Source organism: Pararge aegeria, chromosome 1, assembly GCF_905163445.1.
Source record: "Pararge aegeria chromosome 1, ilParAegt1.1, whole genome shotgun sequence".
In the NCBI taxonomy this organism is placed as follows: domain Eukaryota; kingdom Metazoa; phylum Arthropoda; class Insecta; order Lepidoptera; family Nymphalidae; genus Pararge; species Pararge aegeria.
This window is the reverse complement of record NC_053180.1, coordinates 5,000,830-5,024,875: the sequence shown is the minus strand read 5'-3', so window position 1 is coordinate 5,024,875 and position 24,046 is coordinate 5,000,830. Positions and strand designations below refer to the sequence as shown.

General features: G+C 36.8%; 1 protein-coding gene across 2 annotated transcripts in view; it reads left to right on the top strand.

Moving 5' to 3' along the window:
* The window catches only part of LOC120636949 (RNA-binding protein fusilli), a 133,502-nt gene that overhangs the window by 96,862 nt on the left and 12,594 nt on the right, over positions 1 to 24,046 (top strand). Inside the window, exons 7-14 of one of the 2 annotated variants that reach the window (XM_039908539.1) lie at positions 4,449 to 4,559; positions 5,963 to 6,095; positions 7,479 to 7,616; positions 8,397 to 8,612; positions 11,988 to 12,155; positions 12,674 to 12,754; positions 14,134 to 14,250; positions 15,296 to 15,380. In XM_039908539.1, the coding sequence (XP_039764473.1) occupies positions 4,449 to 4,559; positions 5,963 to 6,095; positions 7,479 to 7,616; positions 8,397 to 8,612; positions 11,988 to 12,155; positions 12,674 to 12,754; positions 14,134 to 14,250; positions 15,296 to 15,380 (1,049 nt within the window). Of the gene's footprint in view, positions 1 to 4,448; positions 4,560 to 5,962; positions 6,096 to 7,478; positions 7,617 to 8,396; positions 8,613 to 11,987; positions 12,156 to 12,673; positions 12,755 to 14,133; positions 14,251 to 15,295; positions 22,934 to 24,046 lie in introns of those variants that run through there. The other variant, XM_039908531.1, reaches the window with a different exon arrangement.

Here is a 24,046-nt window from a genome sequence, read left to right as displayed (position 1 = left end):
CAGAGTACAGTTGTCACCACCCCTCCTGTTCCCGCGGGTGTCGTACGAGGCGACTAAGGGAAAAAAGTCGATATAAACAATCGACTTACTAGAAACGGACATAAATTAGTGATATCTGCATATCGTCTGAGAAAAATACAGAAATCCTTTGTGGGGATGGGTATATGTTTTTATAACATGATGCCGAAGGTAATATGAGATCTACCTTTACCTAAGTTTAAACAATATATAATGTGTTTTACATTCAACCAATCACGATTGATGAGTTCCTTAATGACTAGGCTGCTTGGAAGCAGGCCTCTCATCTCTCACAAAACAGAAAAATTCTAAAGATTGTTAAACTATAAAATGATGTTGGAAAAGGGCAATCTGCGGAGTTTCTTGCCGGCTCTTCTCGGTGGAATCTACCTTTTGAACCGGTGGTAGAGTCACTACAAACTTTAAATTGTTGATGTTGGAAAAGAGCAGTTGCTCTTTTCCTTATGCATATGGTATGTCCAAAATTACCATATTATAAAAGCGTATACTCAATCCCACAAATGGCTTCTGTACCTTTCGCAGACAATATGCAGATGTCACTAATTTATGACCATTTCTTGAAGGTCAACTGTTTATATCCACTTATTGTTTATAAAGACTAATATTTTGTCTTACAAATACTATTTTATTATAAATATATTGTTTAGCTACAGTAAGTATACTTATTTCTTTAAACTTCTCACGGAGGGATTCGCGTGATTTAAGTTCATATATTGATCGTACAGCTCTTTTCTGCAATATAAATATAGTTTCGATATCAGCAGCTTTACCCCATAACAAGATTCCGTAGGACATAACACTATGAAAGTACGCAAAATAAACAAGCCTAGCTATTTCAACGTCAGTAATCTATCTAAATAATTGTTCGATTTTCTACTAAAATATTTAGCGTTTGTTCTCGGTTATTATCGTCAACCGCGTTCGTGCAGCGTAGTGGTCTTAAAACCATCATATGAGAGACGAGTTTAGAGATCTGTTGCCACCAGTTGAACGTGGCACTGATATAGATGATATTGAAAGTCAGAAACTAGAACCTTCGATAGTCGGGGTAACCCTCACAGTAAAATTGTAAACAAGTCAATTTTATCAGAACGAACCGAAGTCTCGGCGCACCGAACGGTCACGGTTTGCGTGCGCGTTGAATATGTCGTAAAACCTATAATGCCAGCACGCTACGTACTTGGTTCGCGTAGGTAGGTACTATCGATTGTTCAACGAGTAATCTTGAGCGTTACAAAATGCTAGAGAACTTTGCCTTGTTGGAATATTTCTAGTGTTAACCCATCAGTTCAAATCAAATTATTCTTTGTGTGTTCTCATGTATCTTTAATTTTTTTATTTTAATTATGTTTAGTGTTTAAGTTTCACGATCTCTTTTTCAATTTAGTTCTTTATCAATGTCGTATGAGACGACTAAGAGAATATAACAGAATAGAAAGAATAACGTCCATTGTGTTACTTCTACAATCTACCGAAACAATATTTTGACAGCCGATTGGCACAGTGGGCAGCGACCCTGCTTTCTGTATCCAAGTCCCTGGGTTCAATTCCCACTACTGGAAAATGTTTGTGTGATAAAGATGAATGTTTTTCAGTGTCTCGTTGTTTATCTGTATTAGAAGTATTTATGTACATTATTCATAAAATTATTCATCAGTTGTCTTAGAACCCATATCACAACCTACGCTTACTTTGGAGCTAGATGGCGATGTGTGTATTGTCGGAAAAAATCCATGATACATGTCCTTGATACGCCCCTCCAATTTCTCACCATTAACTTCTTTGGTGCTCGGCATCCACCAGCTACCGTATTACTTAATTATCAGTAGGTAACATTTACTTACACAGAACAACGAAACGTAAGTAGATAAATATGTAATTGATTGATAACGCACAAGGATAAAAAAAACAATTTTCCGCACCGTCGCTAACCGATTAAAATGATAAATGTTGGCTAATCGGATGTCTCTGATAAACTTAAATCAACGACTGTAAAGTGGGTGCATGATTTGATAAATAAATAAATTCTTACTTAATGATCGTGCACCTGTTGATAAGAATTTACGTTACATTTTGTTCTACATGCAGAGGTAGTGTTTGCTAGTTTCGTGGATTCTATGTAAAAGCTAGTAGATATTAGTGGATAATAGTGTTAAGATGGATTATAACTGTTTATTTTTGCAGTTATACTTCTTTTGGCGCGATGGAGAAAAATTATGAGAGTGAACTTTGACGATGCGTGCGCACACCGACACCTAAATTCTACATCGTAAAGTTAGTTCCAGGTGGCATGAAAATCGATGACTGTGTTCAAGTTGTATATTCTAGTATTTAAAAATTTAGAACACGTGTTTCATAACAGTACAAACAGTGTGAATAAATAAATATTATAACGTTAATAAAAACCTTTTTTATTTAAATAAAATATTTTTGATTAATGTGAATATTTATCGTTAATCACTACTGTAATTTAGTGTTTTTTTTTTCATACGCCAAAGAAGAATAACTTCTAACGCGTGTACATAAGTACACGCACTCTTTTTTTTAATACTCATCGCCATCTAGTAACAAAGTAAGCGTAGCTTGTGTTATGGGTACTAAGTGATGAATCGTCATCATCATCATATCACGGGCACGGGTCTCCCCCCACAATGTGAAGGGTCTGATGAATAATATACATAAATACTTGTAATAATAATATACAGATAAACAACCAGGCCCGTTCATCACACAAACACTTTCCATATGTAAATGAATCGAACCCAAAGCTTTGGACTCAGAAAGCAGGGTTCCTGCCCACTACGCCAATCGGCCGTCAATGTTTGTCTCATAGCTTGCATTATTGTATAGTAACTAGCCCGTTCTATTTTTTCTGATTTTAATTAAGAAGTGTTGTACCGTGTAGTAACGGCCGATCGGAATAGAGTTGTCAACTCTTCCCGTGCGTCGTAAAGACCATTGAGGAAATATAAACAAGAACGGGCCGCAGCATCCTCTATGCTACTACTACCATTTGTGTGAGTAGTCCACTGTTTTAGGCTATTGATTCATAAGAACAATCATCAAAAGGTATCGATAATTATTTTTACTGTGAGATGGTGATAACAAAAATTTTGCTACGTTTATAGTATTCTCCTCTTCTTTTTTTTCCTAATTCAAAGGTTGCCTGGTATCGCTATTAAGCGATAAGGCCGCCTTTTGTATTCTACTTCTTTCTATATGTTTCTGTTTTTATTATATTTTGTATATGTTAATGTTGCAAATAAAGAGTTATAATAATAAGTTTGTGGGCTCTTCTTAGACCAGGGCGTGATTGGAACCCTCTTAGCTTTAGGTTTAATTTGGCGAACTAAGCTATCACCGTCCACTTACACTTACAAATGTAAACATATATATGGACTCTTCATAAGTGCCTGTGATAGGCCAACATGAATAAAGAAATTTTGAATTGAATTGAAATGAATAAAATTACAATTATATTCATAACGAAATAGTGAGCTGGCTTCGTTTTAAATTTTACCTTTTCATACCGATCAGATCTCATAACCATGACTTCGTGAGTTCGGCTTGGCTAAACTTGCATATCCAAGTACCTACTTTTAAACATTAAAGTACATTGACTCGGCGAGGCAAAGCATCCTATGCAAATACATAATAAATCAGTTCCATAAATGTACTTAAAAATTCTCACACAATCATATTAAAATTTTAGGTCCGGCGTCGTATAAAGTACATGATTTGCTATGCTTGGGTCACCTCGTACCACGTTACGTTATCAACAAGAGTATAATAAATATAGTTAAGCGTTTGGATCATCACATCAACGCATTACCGGCCCACTACAGAGCACGGGTCTCCTCCCACAATGTGGAGGGGTTAAGGTCCTATTCCACCTCGCCTAGTGCGGATTGGTGGACTCCACACACCTTTGAGAACATTTTGTAGAACTCTCAGACATGCAGGTTTCCTCACGATGTTTTCCTTCACCGTTATCTACAAAGTTTGAACGAAATCAGACTGTTTGAAGAGGCTCAAAATCAAGTCCAAAGGAAACGGTTACAAACATACATACAGGTAAAGCTAATATAAAGCGTGTAAAAATGATTATTATTAGTGGTTTAGTCTCTCAAAGCTCAGACAGCAGATGGACGTTCCAAAGGTGCTGGAATGGCAGCGTCGCACTGTTAAGCGTCGACCTTTCTTTCGTCGACCCCCAACGAGGTGGACAGAAGACATCTAGCGCGTCGTAGCGAGTCGCTGGATGCAAACAGCACAAAGACGTGGAATTTTGAACTCCCTACAAAAGACCAGCAGTAGACGTCTATCAGTTGAAATGATGATGATGATGATGATAATCGTCTGGGAGCACGTAAATAACGGTCTCTTTAAACGTTTTCTTCTTGTTGCAGCTCAAAAGACGATGAAATAGACGGCAACTGCATAGTCAGAGCGCGAGGTCTACCGTGGCAATCATCAGATCAGGACATCGCTAAGTTTTTCCGAGGACTCAATGTCGCAAAGTAAGTAGTTAAAATCGACGATCGCAGTGGTGAGCTTTGTGGTCTTTGTTTTTTTTTATTTGGTATCTATGACCCATCACTACACGCTGCACAACATAAATTGAATGATTAAAAACTAAACTAAATCAAAAAAACTTACATTAAATATTAATATGCAATATAAAAAAAGTTACAACTTAAAATTTCTGCGTCCAGGCATCCCTTAGTGGAGTTTAATATACAACTTGTAAATTGGTGAGTCGTATCGTTTTATAGTGCTTTCAGAATGCCGTTACAGCTTACCCACGTTCTTGTCATCAAGGATGCTATTCGTTTTTTTCTGATGGCAAAAAAGCCATCAGTATGAGCCCTCGCGAACATTTCTGATGCACTACAATAACGGGGTAAGCCCAACAGCATTCTGAAACCATGATTATACTGAACTCGTAGGGCGTTTAGCGATGCCTGTGTATAGTTGGTCCACAGGGATCTCGTGTAAACGGTTTGACAAAAGGCTTTGAACAAAATAACTTTTGCTTCATGGCTACAACAGGCAAACCTGCGGACCAACATAATACAGCGCACCGCAAAGCCCCACGCTCTCGTTCTATGTAAACAACAACATGTGCTAGATATTTAAAATGCTTAACATATTTAAGCGGGCGACCATTCAGTATGATACTATATGATACTATATATGATACGAAAGAGTGTGAAGTGAACTATTCACTTCACACTCTTTCGTCGGTATACCTTTGCCCCTAAAGATCATGTGTTCATCTAATGGAGAGATCCGGGTGCGATATCTGGCAGGGCAATTAGGGAATTTTTAATATCTGACGTTTCTATGGTCTGGTCTAGTGGGAGGCTCTGGCAGCGGCTCGTTACCTATCTAGAAACCGATAAGGATTAGGTTTGATATAACTGCCATAGCCCCTTAGCCAGCTACCATGTCAGACTGCATCACCATTAGGTTTAGTTGCAGATAAGGTCTTTTAGTGGATAAAATGTGGAAGTGTTTGAAACTTCCAACGAAAATGAGAAATTCTCAACTTGCTTCATAATTTTCCATGTAATAGCTGGTCAGTTGTGAGGCTTCATCTCTCCCTAGTGTCGTCACATTTATTGCAATTATAAAGAAGTTATTGAATTGAAAAACAAAAGTTCCCAAATTCTTTTTAACACTTTACCTCTAATGACCTCAAACCTTTAAAATGCTGGAACTTGAAGCACCTGCCGCCCAAGGTCTAATCGCCACCACCAATGAGTAAACCTCCTCGGTTGTAGTGTAGAACGGCCTTTGGTAAAATAGTCACAGTAACTATATAAACTTAAAAGTATTTACTGTAATATTGACATTTAAAACCAAATGTTAAATTATAATAGGCTGCGGGTGATGATATTTTGGAGTATGTGTGTTCTAGGGGAGGAGTAGCTCTGTGCCTCTCACCCCAGGGCAGACGCAACGGCGAAGCGCTGGTGCGTTTCATCTCACAGGAGCACAGAGACATGGCGCTTAAACGACATAAACACCACATCGGGCCGCGGTACATCGAGGTGAGTACTTCATACCCACTTACATTCCCAATTTATTGACTGTGATACCAACAAACGCTGAAGGAAATCTGCATGCCTGGCCGAGGGTGTTGTTATTAAACTTATCACCTTTAGATGAGGGTTAACTCAAGACTGTCTTGCAATCAAGTAATCAATCTCATCAAGAGACTGTTTTTGGTCTGGACTAGAGTTTTTTTTTTTTTAACGTGACAACGTCTTATAATTCGATGGAGCCGTCACGCACGAAAAAACATGACGTATGCGGCGTTACCTCGATCTGAGGAGTTCCATTCAAGGCTTGAAATGCTAGCGAGAGCGCGGAACGAGCGACAAAGAGGCACAGTCGGCCTCCGCGTTCGACATCTGTCTCTCTCCTACTTGAGTGAGCGATGCGTTCGCGTGGACAGCTTCTATACAATAAAACATTTACATGTTTTCGGCAAGGATGAAGTGCAGTGAAAAGTGAATGTGGTGTTAATTTTTTATAGCACCGATAATATCTATCAAACAAATAAAATTAAAATTTTCTTTTGAAAAATGCAACCATTCCATCAGTATTTTCTTACGACGTTGTCACGTTCGACTATCGTCAGTAAGCCGACTTTACAGACAACCAATTTTTTAGCTTGAATAAACTATCGCTCGACCACAATCTCACCTGATGGAAAGTGTAGATGTGGCCTGTCTGGACGCGCTTGCCTAGAAGATGCCTGTTCACTCTTGCTTTAAAGATACCCAGGTTGTAAGAATTAGGAAACACAGAATCCGGAAGGGTGTTCCAAACCCCAGCCATGTGTATTATTAAATTAAGTAGTCTTTAAATCAAGTAGTAAATCTAATGAACACACTGTTCTCGTTCATCTCTGGACGAGGGTATTGTTAACTTATGACTGTCTTTCCATTAAATAATCAGACAGTTTTCGTCAACTTTTGGACGAGGGTTTTGTTAAGTCAAGACTGTCTTTAAATCAAGTAATCAATATCATTAAGATAATGTTTGATCGTCGACCTCTGGATGAGCGTATTGTTAACTGAAGACTGTCTTCCAAACAAGGAATAAATCTTATCATTAAACTGTTTTCATCCACTTTAGGACGAGAGTATCTAGTAATATATTAAATCAACAGAGAGTGTTGTTAACTCAATGACCGTCGTTAAATAACGTTAACCAATGCAAGGTGTGAGAAGTTAATCCGCAGGGTGATTACGTATCTCGCGACAGCAATGCGACAGGCGTAAATCTTGCAATCACTGCTGTCAAATGTCACTTTTGTTTATTTATTGCACGGAAAAGTGACGTTTGACAGCAGTGATTGCAAGATTTACGCCTGTCGCATTGCTGTCGCGAGATACGTAATCACCCTGCCGGTGTTCTTTTCCCAGGTGTATCGGGCGACAGGAGATGATTACGTGCAGGTGGTAGGTGGTGCCACGTGCGAAGCGGTCGCCTTCCTCTCTCGTGGCGCTCAGGTCATAATTCGGATGCGAGGCCTGCCTTATGATGCTACTCCGCAGCAAGTTGTGAGTATTCTATTATATATTGCTCATACACCTGAAATCGGTAGAGAAAATCTCTAGTACGAGTCATAAAAACGGAACGATCTTTTTATAACTCTTACGATGCATTAAGTTTTAATAACTCGTACTGGAGTTTTGTTCATTTTATATGACCAGCCTGCAGTGCATACCATGTGCACAGTGGCGTGCATAGAGGGTATGCAGATGATATAAGATTAAGTAAATCTCCAGTACGAGGTATAAAAACTTAAGGGTAGGCTTTTTAAAACTCCTACAAAGTCTATCCTTAAGTTTTTTATAACTCGTACTGGTGATTTTCTTCATTTTATATCATCTGCATACCCTGTGCATACCCTCTATGCACGCCACTGCATGTGCAAACCTTGCACACACATTCTAGATTCTACCGAAAGTATGTATGAGAATGGGTTCAAAGTGGATCTTTCTGCATTAAAAAGAAGTCTTATTGAATCCTTGTATTAACTATACAACATGTAACCGAATTAGAGAATGCTGTTGAAGGTTTTCATAAGGAATTACCCTGTATAAATATTAAATCATAAGAAGCATTTTTATTTTTCCACAAAAATTAATACAAGGGCTGTATCTCATTTCTTTCAGTAAAAAATATCAGAGTTTCGCTTTCACAGATAAGTCTCAGAGACAGTAAATAATGTACCTCTAAAGGTGCGGTTTTCATTCGCACGTTGTATAACTATTTAACTTGTGAAGCTATTTAATCTTCATTTGGCTTGATCAACTAAAAGTTTGTCCCAATTCCAGCTGGAGTTTTTCTCAACGGGTGACGATCCAGTGAACGTTCTGGACGGCGCAGACGGGGTTCTGTTCGTTAGGCGAGCGGACGGACGAGCGACCGGGGACGCTTTCGTGCTGTTCGCGAAAGAGGACGACTCTCCCAAGGCCCTGTCGCGACATCGGAAGTTAATAGGAGCTAGATACATCGAGCTATTTAGATCTACCACCGCGGAAGTGCAACAGGTAAGTCCTAAGATATACTATGACAATACACACAACTCTTTACAGCGGAAAAGATGTCATTCTTTGCCTTATTCCTGATTTTACAGAGTATATGCTAACGCAAATATGGAGGGTTTGTAAGACGCATTTTTCACTCGACACACATAAAAAAAATATAAGCTTCGGTTTCCGACTATTTCAAAATGCATTTGCATAATTCTAGATATATGTTCTACTATTTTTTTGTTTATAACGTTTATTCTCAAATCCCATGGGAACCATTTGCTTTCCTGGGATGAAAAGTAACCTTTTATACTCTCTGTCCTTCAAACTAACTCTATGCTAAAAAACAAGACGATTGAGTTAGAGCGTAAAGTAAGGATAAACAAACAAACATTGCTTATTTGTTCAAAATTATATTCTGTTTTGGCTGCTTCTCATCAATCATAAAAAAAAATTAATTAATTTTGAGTTTTATTTTTTTTATTTAAACCCTTACTAAACTGGGTTAACACTTACGGGTTGTAAAAATAGATTACAAACAATTCTCATACCTACGAATTTTGTAAAATAAAATTCAATCGTCTTATAAAATATATTTTGCATATTTATGTAAAAGAATATTTTGTTAATATAAAATATTTTTTGCACATTTATGCAAATATATTTTATGCGGTCAAGTCCGCGTTTATGAGGAGCGTGTCCCCGAACACTATGACACGAGAAATTTTAATAAATATTATTGTAAAATATTTGCACGCCATATTCCTATGGCACAATGTGAGCATTTTAAAACGAACAAACACCACAACTGTACTACATTTAGCTTTTGATTTGTTTTGATAATTTTTTACAAAAGATTAATGAGATTCTCCTTTCGGAGGTTAAAAAAGCTTTTTAAAGAAGAGTTTTATCAATAAGATTTATCCTCATAACAACGATACAATCTGTGCAGTCTCGGATGGAACGCGTTAACCTTTGTCTGTCTGTCAAGACTTAATTAAGGGTATCTTCAGGTACTTTACAAGTTTAACATCATCCTGATAAGCGAAGGATTCACTAATTAGATGCCCTATCCAACTTTTTAGCCTACCAAACTCATATCTTATTGTCTCGTACTGAATGCAAAGATCTTGGCCGACCAAACCTTTGTCCTTGCAGCTTGGGACACAGATCCGTGATCCACGTACGAAGCTACCATAATATTTCATTCTGTAGACTTATAAATTTCAAGATTATTTTAATGATAAAAAGATTTAAATCCAAACATACAGAATGCACGTGAACTACTTACTTTTCGCCGCGACTTCCTCCGCTAGATTTTTCAAATAGCATTTGGAACTCTAGTAGGAAGGAACCCAAAAGAAACTTAGCCGTGTGTTCTTTTGTATATGACCATAAGAAATTGTCACTTAAAACTAAGAAGAAGTAATGGGGTGATAGCCCAGTTGGTAGGACTTCGACAACACTTTCGAAGGGCCGAGTTCGAATCCCGGCACACACCGCTAACTTTTATATGTTATGTGCGTTTAAGCACTTTAAATATCCCTTGCTTCAACGGTGAAGGAATGCATCGTTAGGAAACCTGCATTCTCCTTAATGTTCTCAAGGGTGCGTGGAGTCCACCAATCCACACTGAGCGAGGCTTGTGGATTAATGCCTAAACCCTTTCTCATTCAACTTACATTCTCTCATTCCTATGTTACAGTAAAACTTGTAAACATGAGAGTGACTCGATAAGAAGTTTTAAATTGTAAAAAGGAATACATGCGCCTAAATATAAAATCGCGCCTTCGATCATCCAGATTACATATTGAGGGCGTTTTAAATTACCTTGATTTAAATCAGAGTTTAATTATATAGATATCGAGTCATGATTACACAGCAAAAGATAACAATTAAGTATTTTAGTATTCGGCGTAACACTTAAGTATGTTAGTATAACAATAAGTATTTAGCATAATTCTAGATATATGGTTGTTGGTTGCCTGGAAGAAATCGCTATGAAGCGATAAGGCCGCCAAATTGTATACGTTGTTTTGTTATACTTTTATTTTTTTTCTATGTACTTTTTGTGGTGTGCAACAAAAGTTTATTCATTCATTCCAAATGACAGGCAGACGCACTATTTCAGCTACTACTATATGCATATTATCAATACCTACTTATCCTTATCCACGTACAATAAGTAGGTATGATGATGTTAACAATGGAGGCACTTAAGGTAATTTTACTTGCATTTTATGTTCAGCCTGCCCTTGGAGTTCACGGTAAGATATCGTCTCATACCTACCGCGGTTGTAATCTGATTTACAGCTTGTTATACTTGTGCTGACGGCAGATCAGAATACAGTACACGAGTAAGGGAATATAACGGAGAACGGACAGCAGAGTCCTCTGCGCTACTAATAGCATCAACTGCAATCTCCAACCGTCGTCTGTCCAGAGTGGAGCTTATGAGCCAACCCTGCTGTTAGGAATCCTTTAGTCCAGCAGTGGACTGTTATAGGCTATTGATTGATTGATTGATACTTGTGCAATATTGTATAGAAGCAGGCGTTACTTCGCTGAAATCCATAATATATTATGAAAATTAAGCTTAATTTGCTACAGTCCGCGAAAAGCAGGAGAATCTGTATGGTGTTATTTATAATTTCTTCAATTCTTATACTCCACGCCAAACAGATCTTCGGAAATGGAGCATCCTCAGGAGATAATGACTTTACAATGAATAAATTGATAAGTGAAAAATTAGCCAAACGTATCGCCTTTTATACATTTCTTACCCCTATCCCTTCTACCCTACCTTATCTATCTAAGCACCTCCTACCCCATTAGTGCCTCAGAATATATTCGAGGCATCAACCTCAGGCGTCATGCGCCTTTAATGACAGCAGCAACCACGGCCTTCAGACCGCACACAACAATGCTGCTTTACGGCAGAATTAAGTATGGCCATTGTTCTTTCCTGGATGAGCTCTTGTCACAAAATGCTCTAAAAAGTCCGTCATTGAGACTATTTGAAAAAAGCATTGCCAAGCAGGGTTGTAATCAGACAGGATATCGGCCATAAAAATAATATGCCGAAATAAGTCTGTCTTCAAATATCAAGAAGAAATTTGGTGCCAAAATAGCTTTGGACAAGTACAGGAATACAAAGATTTATCATTGTCACCGAAGCTGTAAAGCCCTCGGTTTGGCCAACAAAATGTCTCCACCGGAGGTAGTCAGAAGCAGCTTAATTCCAACTCCGAACTCCCGAAACCCACAATGAAAGTCTGTAGTTTATCAGTGCAGTTACCTTAGGTCGTCCTCGGCCTCTAAGCCCGTCCATAAACCTCTTCGGGGCTCTTGTACCGAGTAAGAAGGTTACTATAGAATTTTTTATCAACCTAGGTGCTAAACCGATCATTGGAGACGCGCACGAGTCAAGCCAGCACTCCTTCAACTGCCAGCGCGCCAGCTGAGAGCTTGCTGCCAGTGGCGTTGGTACCCCAGCACGTCATCACTTCAGGAACCGCAAAGGACTGCGTGCGACTTCGTGGACTACCCTATGAGGCTCAGGTAAATTTCCGCTATTCTTATCTAAGGGTAAGATAGAAAATAAATAAATAATAAATAAATATATTACGATTTACGACAACGCACACATCGCCATCTAGCCCCAAAGTAAGCGTAGCTTGTGTTATGGATACTAACATGACGGATGAATATTTTTATGAATAATATGCATAAATACTTAGAATATACATAAAAAACACCCAGACACTGAAAAACATTCGTGCTCATCACACAAACATTTTCCAGTTGTGGGAATCGAACCCACGGCCTTGGACTCAGAAAGCAGGGTCGCTGCAAACTGCGCCAATCGGCCGTCAAAGAAAAGGGATAGCACTACTTAATTTAATCCACCTTCTACGGCTTTTGGCTCGTGAATCTAGAAGTTAATTTATCATTAACGAGTGCAATCAAATTATAACAATGTTTCGTAACATTTCGTGGCTAGCTTTCTGGGTGATTGGGTAGTTGACCTACAAAATTGTTGTACATACTTCGTACATTTCAATAATGTCATTTTTCAGGTGGAGCACATATTGACGTTCCTGGACGAGTTTGCACAGAACATCGTCATGCAAGGAGTTCACATGGTGTACAATGCACAGGTAAGTTTTAATTTATGTAATTATTATCCATTTCACTTGATTGTCACCTCTTTTTTGTGGTTGCGTGTTCAAATAGTTTTTGTTATTTCATAATGTTAAAAGATCTTAATAATAAGAAAAACAAAATGTATAAGCCGTCACGGGCCGATGTGAAACATCGAAATTGTATAAGTTATATGCATAAAAGAAAAAGCTCTCTTTGTAGGAGGCTGCACACTTTCACTTCCTAAATTATTGCTGTCAGACATATTCTATTAGTAAAAATATTTTTATAAGTAAAACAAGTTGTCCTCACATGTGTAACGTAGTAAACAGTACTGTAAACACTGTACACACTACTACGTATGGACTACGTATATTACATATCGCCACGCCAACAATCAGGTTTACCCTCGCCGATAGATGTTTCAAGGTCAAAAATAATACTATATATCTCGATTCTATTATATACGTTAAAATCTGGTAACAGTACACTGCGCCGTGTGGTAAAGGCAGATCGGAATACAATTGTCAACAACCCTCTTCTTCGCCTTCTCGTCTCGTTTGAACGAGCAGCAGCAACCTCTGTGGTACTACTACCATGTACTGCAATCACGAACACAACTGTGACTATTATGGGCTATGAATGATCATTCCACTGTTTGACAGAACGATATCCTCACTCTCGTCTCGTGTCCAGTGACTTTTGATGTGAAACATCTATAGGCGGATGGTAAACCTGATTTTTAGTTTGGTCAGGCCAAGTACGACGTACTATTTTTAACAGCTTTCATTGATGTGTTGGAGGTTTAATCTGGAGTAAATATATCTATACAGATAAAATATAACAAATTTGTATATATTATATGAATCCGAATCGATCTTGACTACATTTAATGTGTTAATGTAAATGTAAACGTTAAAAGATAGTTAGAGAGTTCGATAAACTTAAAAGCGTAAATTTCCTGTAAGCACAATGAATTCAAATAAAATAATCCTATCAGACTTTTGAAAAATAACTATAGACAAGTTGTAGAAAGGGGGACGGAAGTTTGTATAGGCCATCCACAGGCCGTGGCGACGCATCGCCACGCTATATGATTGAATTTTTGTATTTCGTGTGTAACAATAAAAATGAATACTAATTTTGTAATAAAACAATCATTATTAACCGACTTACAAAAATGGGTGGTTATCCATTTGGTTGCATTTTTTTCTTTATTTGTGGAACAAATTTGTAATCTTTTCATTATTAAAGCAATATCTGTAATAACTTACAGAAAACGATTTCGATGTTTCACACCTGCCAGGCGTCCCGTGACGGCTCACACGTTGCTTTCTGTCAATTTTCAATCATTTGATTTCCATTGGACACTTAATATTTCCACCTTTAAACGTAGGGTCATCCGAGTGGAGAAGCGTTCATACAGATGAACAGTGAGACCAGTGCTTTCCTATGCGCCCAGCAGAAACACCATCGGTACATGACCTTCGGCAAGAAGCAGCGGTACATCGAGGTAAGGTAGCAACCAGTGGCGTGCATAGAGGGTATGCAGATGATATAAAATTGAGAAAATCTCCAGTAAGAGTTATAAAAAACTAAAGGATAGGCATTGTAAGAGAAATAAAAAGCCTATTCTAGTATTTTGCAAACCCGCCTTTGATATGCAAGTACAGGTCGTAGCGAGTAACGTGAACCGATGCTATAAATTACCTTTGCTTTTTTTGGGTAGATAGTTTGTTTGATATTTTTGTATAGTTTTTAGTTAGGCGTTTAGCATTCTGTGAAACCTTCTTATCGGTCACCACATCTTGCATTATGTAATGGTGTATCGGTAGGTAACATCAATAAGTATGGATTTAAATTGTCATCAGAAATGGCATTGTCGTGACATTCGTAATTACCCACTGTCATTGTTTCTATAAGGTACCTTACCTTACCTTCTTGACCACCTATCTAGTGCAGCGGTTTTGAGTCGGAATTGGCTCTGCCGAAACAGGTCATCATCATTATCTCATCAACACATTACCGGCCCACTATGAAAAGAGGTTCAGGCCGTAATCCACCACGCTGGCCTAGTTTAGACGACTCCACACACCTTTGAGAACATTATGTAGAACTCAGGCATGCAAGTTTCCTCACGATGTTTTCCTTCACCGTTGAAGCAAGATATACTTTAATTACTTAAAACGCACATAACTTAGAAAAGTTAGGGGTGCGTGCGGGGATTCGAATTGGGCGCCCCGAAAGGGAAGTCAAGCTCCTGCCAAATGCGCTATCACTGCTTAATCAAACAGGTGTTAAGTTTGAATGGGTAAAGTGGGTTGTTATAAAGTGGGTGGTCGGGGGCTTCCGCCGTTATCACCCTACCGATAATGATGTTCGTTCGAAGATTTAGCGTTCCGGTGCGATGTCGCGTAGGAACCTAAGCCCCCATCGGTTTAGGTTTAAAATAACTGCCGTTACAGGTTAGCTCACGACCATTTTAAACTGCATCATCACGTCACCACCAACGATAAAAATGAGGAATTTTTTAGTTTAGCTCTTTCCCATACTTACAGGTGTTCCAGTGCTCAGGGGACGACATGAACCTCGTGTTGACCGGCGGCGTCACCCCCGCGACCTCGCCCAAAGTGCTCTCCCCCGGTACGTTGATGTCCCCCCCGCCGCCCGCGCCCCGCATCCTCGCGCAACACATCGCGCACCAAAGCCTGCTCGCGCGCCAACATGAGAACCTCCTCCTTTCACTTCGACAGCCCCTGATCCTCCCCACATACATGCGCGCCCCCTCCCCCGCTTACCCCGTGCAAATGCTCCAGCAAACGCAGTTACTGCCAACCAAACGAAGCTACGACCGCGCGTTCACACAAAACGAGGCGCCGCCAGCGAAACGGTCTTACGTACCCCAACAGATGTCACCCGCTTTATCGTTACCCATGTTCTCGTATGGCACTTCCCCCCCTATATTCTCATACGCTAATACGCAACCCATGCTGTCGCCGTTTAATACGATACCCCCTTCGTTATCTGCCGGTTTGCCCGCGGGTTACGGTACGGCACTCTCCGCGGCTTTACCGTCATCTATATCGTCACCTTTCCCCGGGTCATTGTCTATGTCTTTGTTCCCCTCTTACCCCTATTACCACGGGGTATAAACGATATAAACGTATAATATAAGTTGTAGGTGTTTGTTTCCTTGCTGTGGTTATCGCATCACCTACCTATAGACAAGTTATTTTTTTTTTTTAAATATTTCATCCTATAAATGCCCACAGCTCCAATACTGCTGGGCACAGACAGACCTTCTCTCTCATATGACAGAGGGATCTGGAACGTAAACCCTTCCCGCTGCTCAAAAGCGGGCCGGAGGGTGCCTATTATAATTACTTATTAAGCAGTCGATTTAAAGCTCATATGACCATTTTTATCGTTTGTAATCATGATTTATATATATATGCGGGGTTATTTTCAAAGGGGTTAAAGCGTACTTAAATTTGTAGATTAACATTTTTATTCGCTCTTTCGACTTACCCAGACTTAGAGGGTAATAGACCCTGGGGTATAAACGTACTTAAGTTGTAGACGTAGTACATTTATGAATTAACATTCCCATGAAGTTTAAAATTAAAGGTTTATTAGGTATCTATCTCATACTTATATTTTTAAATATTTCGTTTTTTTTCTAATTTTTGAAAGCCTGGGATTATAGGCCTGTTACATGAATGCATGATGGCCTGGCCATGTTAAATGACCAGTGGATGATTGTATCATCAAAGGTCTTTGAATTAAATAATATGTATTTAATGATATAAGTCATATATAAGATCGCCATCTACATACGATATGAAAGAACCGAAACTATCGTACCTGAACGTTTCTTTTTTAAATCAAATAGAAGAATAAGATTCGATAAAAAAAAAAAGTAACAAAACGTAAAATAGATATTTTGACTTGGGCGATTAAAATAACAGGGTATAAAAATGACAATAAGCTCAAATTTAAAAGTAATGTAAGTGCCTTCGCGTTAAAAGTATGTAGTTTAAAAAAAATATCTATATTTTTACTAAATAATAAATAATCAATTGAATTAAGCATTAAAAGTTCTTAATCAATTTGATAAATGAATTATTGTGGCAGTTATATAAGCAGCTATTATATAAGCGCATTTTAGACTAGTTTTACCGCAAAATCAGTTTATTGTTGAATTTATACTTTAATCACTTTATAAAGATTGTTGAACTTTTGATTAGATTTTTTGTCTAGGTACTTTAAGTGAACCAGAGGTTGTTATTCAATGACAAGTGAAGTTTGAAGTTTTAGTCGTAAGCATTTCGCTAATTTTGCTTCGTTTTTCATTTGTGTATTTTGCTATAATGAGTGATTGATTAAGTTGTGATTTTTGAATTTAGACATTCCATTTGCAAAGATTTTTTTTGCTAATTCGTTTTCAAGGCTGATTCGAAGGCTGAGAAAAGTATTTAAGTTACATATTATCACTTTCGAATGGATTTAGGTACTTAAAGCGTTTGATTTTGAGGATTTTTTGTTCGTCAATGCACTCTTTGTGATTAGTTTAGACTTTGTTTGTTTTTCTATTTTTTTTTTTTTTTAGTTAGTAAGAAATTATACCTACGAATTTAATCGTAGATAACCTTCTGGAGTTACTTGTTAGATCGGATATATAAAGATGACGGATAGATACGGGCAATAATTTTAATTTGGGACAAACTCTCGTACATTATTTTTTCTGCGTTAATACAAAAAGCCACACAAATATAATCTGGTTGCCGCGGATTATTATAAACTAGCTTGTGGATTCGCTCACGTTATGTTCGATTTTCAAATCACTAGTTTTCCTAGGGGATACATTTTCAAATATCCTTTTTCAGCCCAATCCGTCCAGTGGTTTGTATTTTGTTCAGTCAGTCAAGGTCAAATAAGGATATTGACTGATTGACTACCATTAAAACATTGGCAGTCTTTAGGTCTCCGGGCGCATCAATGGTTAAAATCTTTGATTATGGCAACTATTTTGTTGACGCACTATTTAAGTTTTATAAATTTAAACCGTAGGCTTAAGAGATATCGCTTTTTGCAGACTAACTTTACTATATAGATTATAGGTGTGTTTTCTTTGGTTGGCAGTTTCTTTCTTGCAATCTCAAACTCGAATTATTTGAATAATTGAGTTTTTAAACGTCATTCCTCGCGCACTCCAATTTCATTCCAAATTAACCTCCTAACTGTTAAATTTACTTACACATATATAGTTATCATTGTTTACCTCACACCACACGATTAAGACATTTGTATTTGATATTTTATTACTAGGTGCATTTTCTAACAAAGCTCTAAACCTATTAACTGTAGTTAAAGTAGTGCTCTCATTTTCGTATCGCAGAAAATCTACCGATTTAGTAGAATTCGTTCAAAATGGTACATTTTCTACGGTAGATAACTTTGAGATGTATTTGATAGATCTGTCTTTATTCTTTACTGTAATTTAGAAATACTAAAAAACTCAGTTACTTGAAGAAGTTAGAAAATGTACTAAATTACTTATTGGGTACTTATCTATTCTCTTTTTTAACGTTTCATTGTTTATGGTGTTGCCATTATCTGGAAATCACTAGGTATATGGGGGCTTAAGTCACAATATGTGGTGTATTGGCTAATACAGTTTGTTGTATTTTATTTATAAAATTTAGACAAAATATCTTTGAGAGTCTAAATAACGTTGCGAATAAAAATGCCGAAGTCATATTTTTATTTCTGTGAAAAGTAATGTGTTAATGACTTCAATATATCAGTCATATCCTGGAGACCGGTAGCTCAATTTACCTTTAGCGTTCAGTTATAATTTAAATATTTTTATCAGGTTATGAGAATACAAATTGTTTGGTTTACATCAAAGAGTAGGGTAGGAGAACTGATATTTTTTTTCTAACATATAAAAAACACAACATGATTTTGTTCCTTCTGTATTTAAATTTTTATTTAACGATTGCCCAAGAGAAGGTGCGTTGAGCTACCGGTTTTCCAATGTCGATGGCTCTTGTGTTGTAATACGGTATATCCGAACGGGTTGTGTTATGGAAAATGGCGCATGGATGTTGGTAAAACCCGGTAAGTGTCGCACTATATGAGTAAATTAATATAACTACGTGTTACCATATCGGGTTGAGCATGGTTGGATGGTATTTTTTTTCAGGAAAAAGGTTGCATGTTTTTCCAATTTATTTTCCGTGTCTTACACAGCATTCATCCGACGTTTTCCAGAGCACATTTAGGTCGGATAACACTTTTCGTCTTTGTTTAATGTCGGATTTAAAATGTACACGGTAAAACTGCTTTATACTGGTACAGTGGTTATAAAAATATTACACTACGTTAGGTATCATATTAGTGAAATTACTCTTAACACTTTCGCCATTTCGATTACGAATTTTATAATAATTTACTGTGGATTATTGGATTATTACTTATAAATTTACAAGCTTAACATTTGTGTTAATTATTTTAATTTTTTACAATGTTGAAGAATTCTTTAAAAAAATGGTGATAGACTTAGTTTTGAGGATAACACTCGTAGCGCGTTCATTTAGGTACTAGCCCCGCTTTAAAATAATGAAGTAAATAAAGCTTAATGTCTTCCGTTCAAAATTTATATGGTATCAGGTATATGAAGAAAAAATTAAACGCGTTCGGTTCTAACCCAAAATCTGCGAAAGAGTATTTTAGCATAATTCTTATTCACATATCTTATTCTTTACAAAGTATAAAAACCATATGTTTATGACATACATGAGCAAAATATGCTCATATTGATGATGTGTAACCGCAACTTTTTCTAATTTATATGTTATATAACCTTTAGAAAGATGGATCTTTATTTACTTAATACACACGTTTACACCGGTGTCATTTAAATACCAATTACGAAGTCACAGTGTATTAGCTGGCGTGCAAATATTACAAACACGAATCAATTAAAAAAAATTTGAATGCAGTACAATATATACAATAGCGGTAATAATAATTAGAGTAAACAAAATTACAAAAAAAAGCAGAAACATTTATTGAAAATTCATAGTTCAATGTCAAAATATGTAACAGTTGTTTATTGTCATATTGCAAAAAATCATCTATGCAGTAGAAATTTTTCCCTTCATCAAAGTAGATGGGTATATGGTATAGCGTATTAAAAAGTTTATTTAGTGTTGCCATCCACCTGTTATTTTTTACTAGGGTGATTAATTTATTAATTAAACGGTTATATATACTTTTTTATATTTCTCTGTAATTTGTTATTTCTTATAATAAAAGAAATAAATATTTATAAAAAAGATCATCAAATGCCCGTAAAATTTTTGCGAATTCTGCTTTCAAATCTTACGCGGGTTTTGGGTTGATCTTAGTTTGTAATACACGTATATATAATATGGTGATAAGTCCTCAGTCACTAACACACACACAGCTTCCTTTCCTCTCTAGCAAGCCTTCTTCTTCACCTTTCTATGTGATCTTATTGGTCGGTGATGTTTCATTCGATAGCTTTTTTCAAAACAGGCTCAAAAGGGCTAGAACCCAAAGCCGGGGTTTTAAAAAAAATGCTTATATATATGGTGCTTAATCCGATTGTCCTCTGATGCTTACTTACTAGGTCAGAAGACGGTGAAACAATTAATTGAATTGGTGCTTGTAAAATCTAAAACCAAATCATAATGACAGATCCCGAAATAGTTCTGTCCTTCTCCAAATCTTCTATGTTGAAAGAGAAATCACTACTTTTGGAACTGTCTGTTCGTTTAACTTCTTGATCGATTAAAATAATAATTACTTTGTCCGTTTATTCCACAAATATGTTTAACGACATCTGATTATCATTGTTATTAATTTGTAGATAAAAGAAATTAGATTATTGGCAACTCTAATCTATTTTGCAACATCTCTATTAGTCCCATAATTACCTGTCAGATAACGCTATGTGCGTTTTTATTACGTAGGTACTTAATATTTTGGATTCCATCTGACACGTCAATTTTTCTTTGACAGTGTGAAAAAAAAACGATTGATTCACCTCACTGTGTAGTGACTGGGGACGGTGGTGTGAGGAATTCGTATCATTTTGTAATAGTAAAGCTTGTTTTAACATATTTGTCAATCTTCCAAACCTTCAATCTTTATGTTGGCACATCAAGGTTTAATTGCGTTATATTAAACTATACGAGGCAAAAATAACGTTAACTCTTTCTTCTTTCCTTAAATAAGCTAATTTTATGAAAAGCTTTTTTCTGCACATTGAACTGTTGTCACTTACGCGATGACGACTCACTCTTTTTGACGTAAAATTTTACAATTCTTCATACAGCATACAAAGGCGAAAGAGTTAGCGTTATTGGAGAGTTGTTTGAAACATTTAATCAAGTTAAATATGTGAGGTTAAATTTAGATTAAAATAGACGTAAGTTATATTGATTCCGAAACGTTTCTCTAATCATAAAACCACATGGTAGTTCCTATATTCGATATGACATTAAAATCGTAGCACACTCGAAACTGTTTACTGTTTCATCAAATTTGATAGTTCTTATAATATGGATAAGTATGTGTCAAATTTGACGTCATGAAGTACGTTTTTGCGTGCTTACGTTTCTAATGGCATAGAGACTGGGCCCAGATATGAGCTTTGAGTTATAATGTACTATGAGTTGGAGACAAAGCGAGTTAGCGCGTTATGCTTTGCGGTCCACTGGGCTGCAAATATATCAGCTTGCTTTATCAATACACCTAAAATAAATCATCATCCAAATTCTCCATTTGATGTTATTGTCCCACGTGACTCCAGCTCCAGTACTTAGTACATTATAACCCAACTGTAATGAGATAAAATTATATTAGTTGGCTAATTTTAGTTTATTGCGTACTTTTTAATAAATCGATAATTTTTCGTGTTAGAATCTTGATTATTACGAGTTTCTCTGCTATATGGGTGATTGTGCTATTACAATTATTTATTTATTGCCTGTTTCGTAGCAAAATGTATCCACTTGTGAAGGGAGGGGTGTAATAATACACTAACATGTAGTCCTGATACTGTGTGACATTCAAATCGTAATTACGCTCTAAATGCATTTTGTGACGTCAACTTTGACAGTTCTTAATATAAGTGTCAAGTGTCTCATAAGATGCAGTAACAAGTGCTTTTAGATTTAATGTCATAACGTGTTGGACCTTTGGCTTTACTGTCTATGGTTTAGTCAAATTTATTTGTTTTACTAACTTTGTCACGTCCTGCAGATCTCGCGTCACAGATTGCACGTTAAAAAATTGCACTATTCGCCCACATTATTGTTTGAACTGATTTCTGAAGATAACTTCTTAAATGTTGAATGCCTGTCCGTTATCTGTTCCTGCCATAGGAACTTAACCTAAATACCTTCAAGGCATGAGTGAATTGGCATCATATAGGCAAGCGCGCTTAAACCCAATTCTCATTACATCTTTACATCAGTTGCGATTGATTTAAGCTTAGTTTACAAAAAAGTCGTGAATGTTTCTGCCTTAAATTTGGAGTACCTTTAAAACAAAAGTGAAAAGTTCTAATGTAGGCAAGGTCGTAACCTAGAACTCATCACAGCTTCCCATCAGACGTGATTATCGTAAAATTTTAGCCTATTTTATATATAAAAAGCGTATGTTTCTCTCTCAAATCTAGAGTACCTTCAAGGCAAATGTGAACATAATTTGAGCAAGTGCGCCTAAATCTTGATCACATTGTAGCTTTCTAAAAGGCGTGGCTGACTTAAAATTAAAGCTTATGTTACATAAAAAAGCGTCCGCTTCTGTCTTAGATCTTCTGTACCTTCAAGGTAAAAGTGTGGAAAAAGTAGCTCCCCATCAGGCGGTACTGTTGTCAAAGACAAGCTATATTTTTTCAAAATATAGATAAAAGATCGGTCGTTATTTTCTTTATATCCACCTAATACACTTAACACAAAACATAACTTTCCTTCACAAGATATATAACACAAATAGCACAATCATCTCTCCCCCCACCGCCTAACATAGCTTTAGTTCTGTATTCCTAGATAATCCTAAAATGGAGCATATAGGGTACAAATCAAGTATCTAAGGGTTAAACTACAACTTATTTCGTTGTAGTTAAAAAGCACAGCTTTGAAAAAAAAAAAAAAAAAGCAGAGCTTACGAAATATTGGCCTAAAAATACCTTTTTCCTATAGACAGGGATTATTTTTTAAATATGAAATTCTCTCTAAAAAAACAACGTCGTAAGCTTTGCTTTCATTTCAAATATTCAAACATATGCTTCCTAAATTGCATGGATACTCCGGTGACAGAATTAAAACTACAAAACCTTGTAAAATGGGAAAACTCGGAGCTTCAGTGTGTGTAGAAAAAAAACCAGTTTTTTGTGCTTCCTTAGTAAGGATTAATAGGAATCTCATGGGATTAAGGTGATGCCCTATTATTCTGAAACATAGACTTAGAAAAAGGCATACTAGGATAGGGGGAAATATAAAGTTATGACAACAAAATCGTGACAGTTCTTATATGGTCGTTATATTGACGTCATAAAACATCAGGCTGTTAAAAAAGTAGCAACTCACAGTAACATTAGTTTGTTTACGGCAAAAGTATTTTTAAAATCAAACCGATTTGTGTTCTCAATAGTAGCCCATGTCTTGTCTGCCTTTTTCCTTTAGTCTGTGTATTAGACTGTATGTTACACGAGGTCTTCACCATAGTAACAGATGGCGTAAGTACCGGTTATCATTGTTGTGGGATTCACATAAAATATGCTACTTCTTATTCTTTCAGTATCGCATTTATTCAAGTGCGACCTCAACTGCTTAGTTTTTTTTTTTTAAGTATTTGATTGCATGTCTGCTTTGATAATTGCATATTAAAAAAAAAGATTGTTTATGAAAAGCAAAAAATACGACGAAGCAAACATTATGAAAGATTATAAACGTTACAGCATCGATTCTAACGCAATATAAAAACTAGATTTTGTACATTTTTTTTTTATTAATTTAGGTTTAATAGCGCGATGATCATTATTTGTAATGTTCGTAATGCAAAGTTGATTAGAATTTTTCTCAATGTCAAAGCGAATGGCCGTTATTCTCAATGAAGTTAGAATTATGACACGAAACTGCACATTTGCACAAACGGCATTTGACGGCCGATTGGCGCAGTTTGCAGCGATACTGCTTTCTGAGTCCGTGGGTTCGATTCCCACAACTGGAAAATGTTCGTGTGATGAGCATGAATGTTTTTCAGTGTCT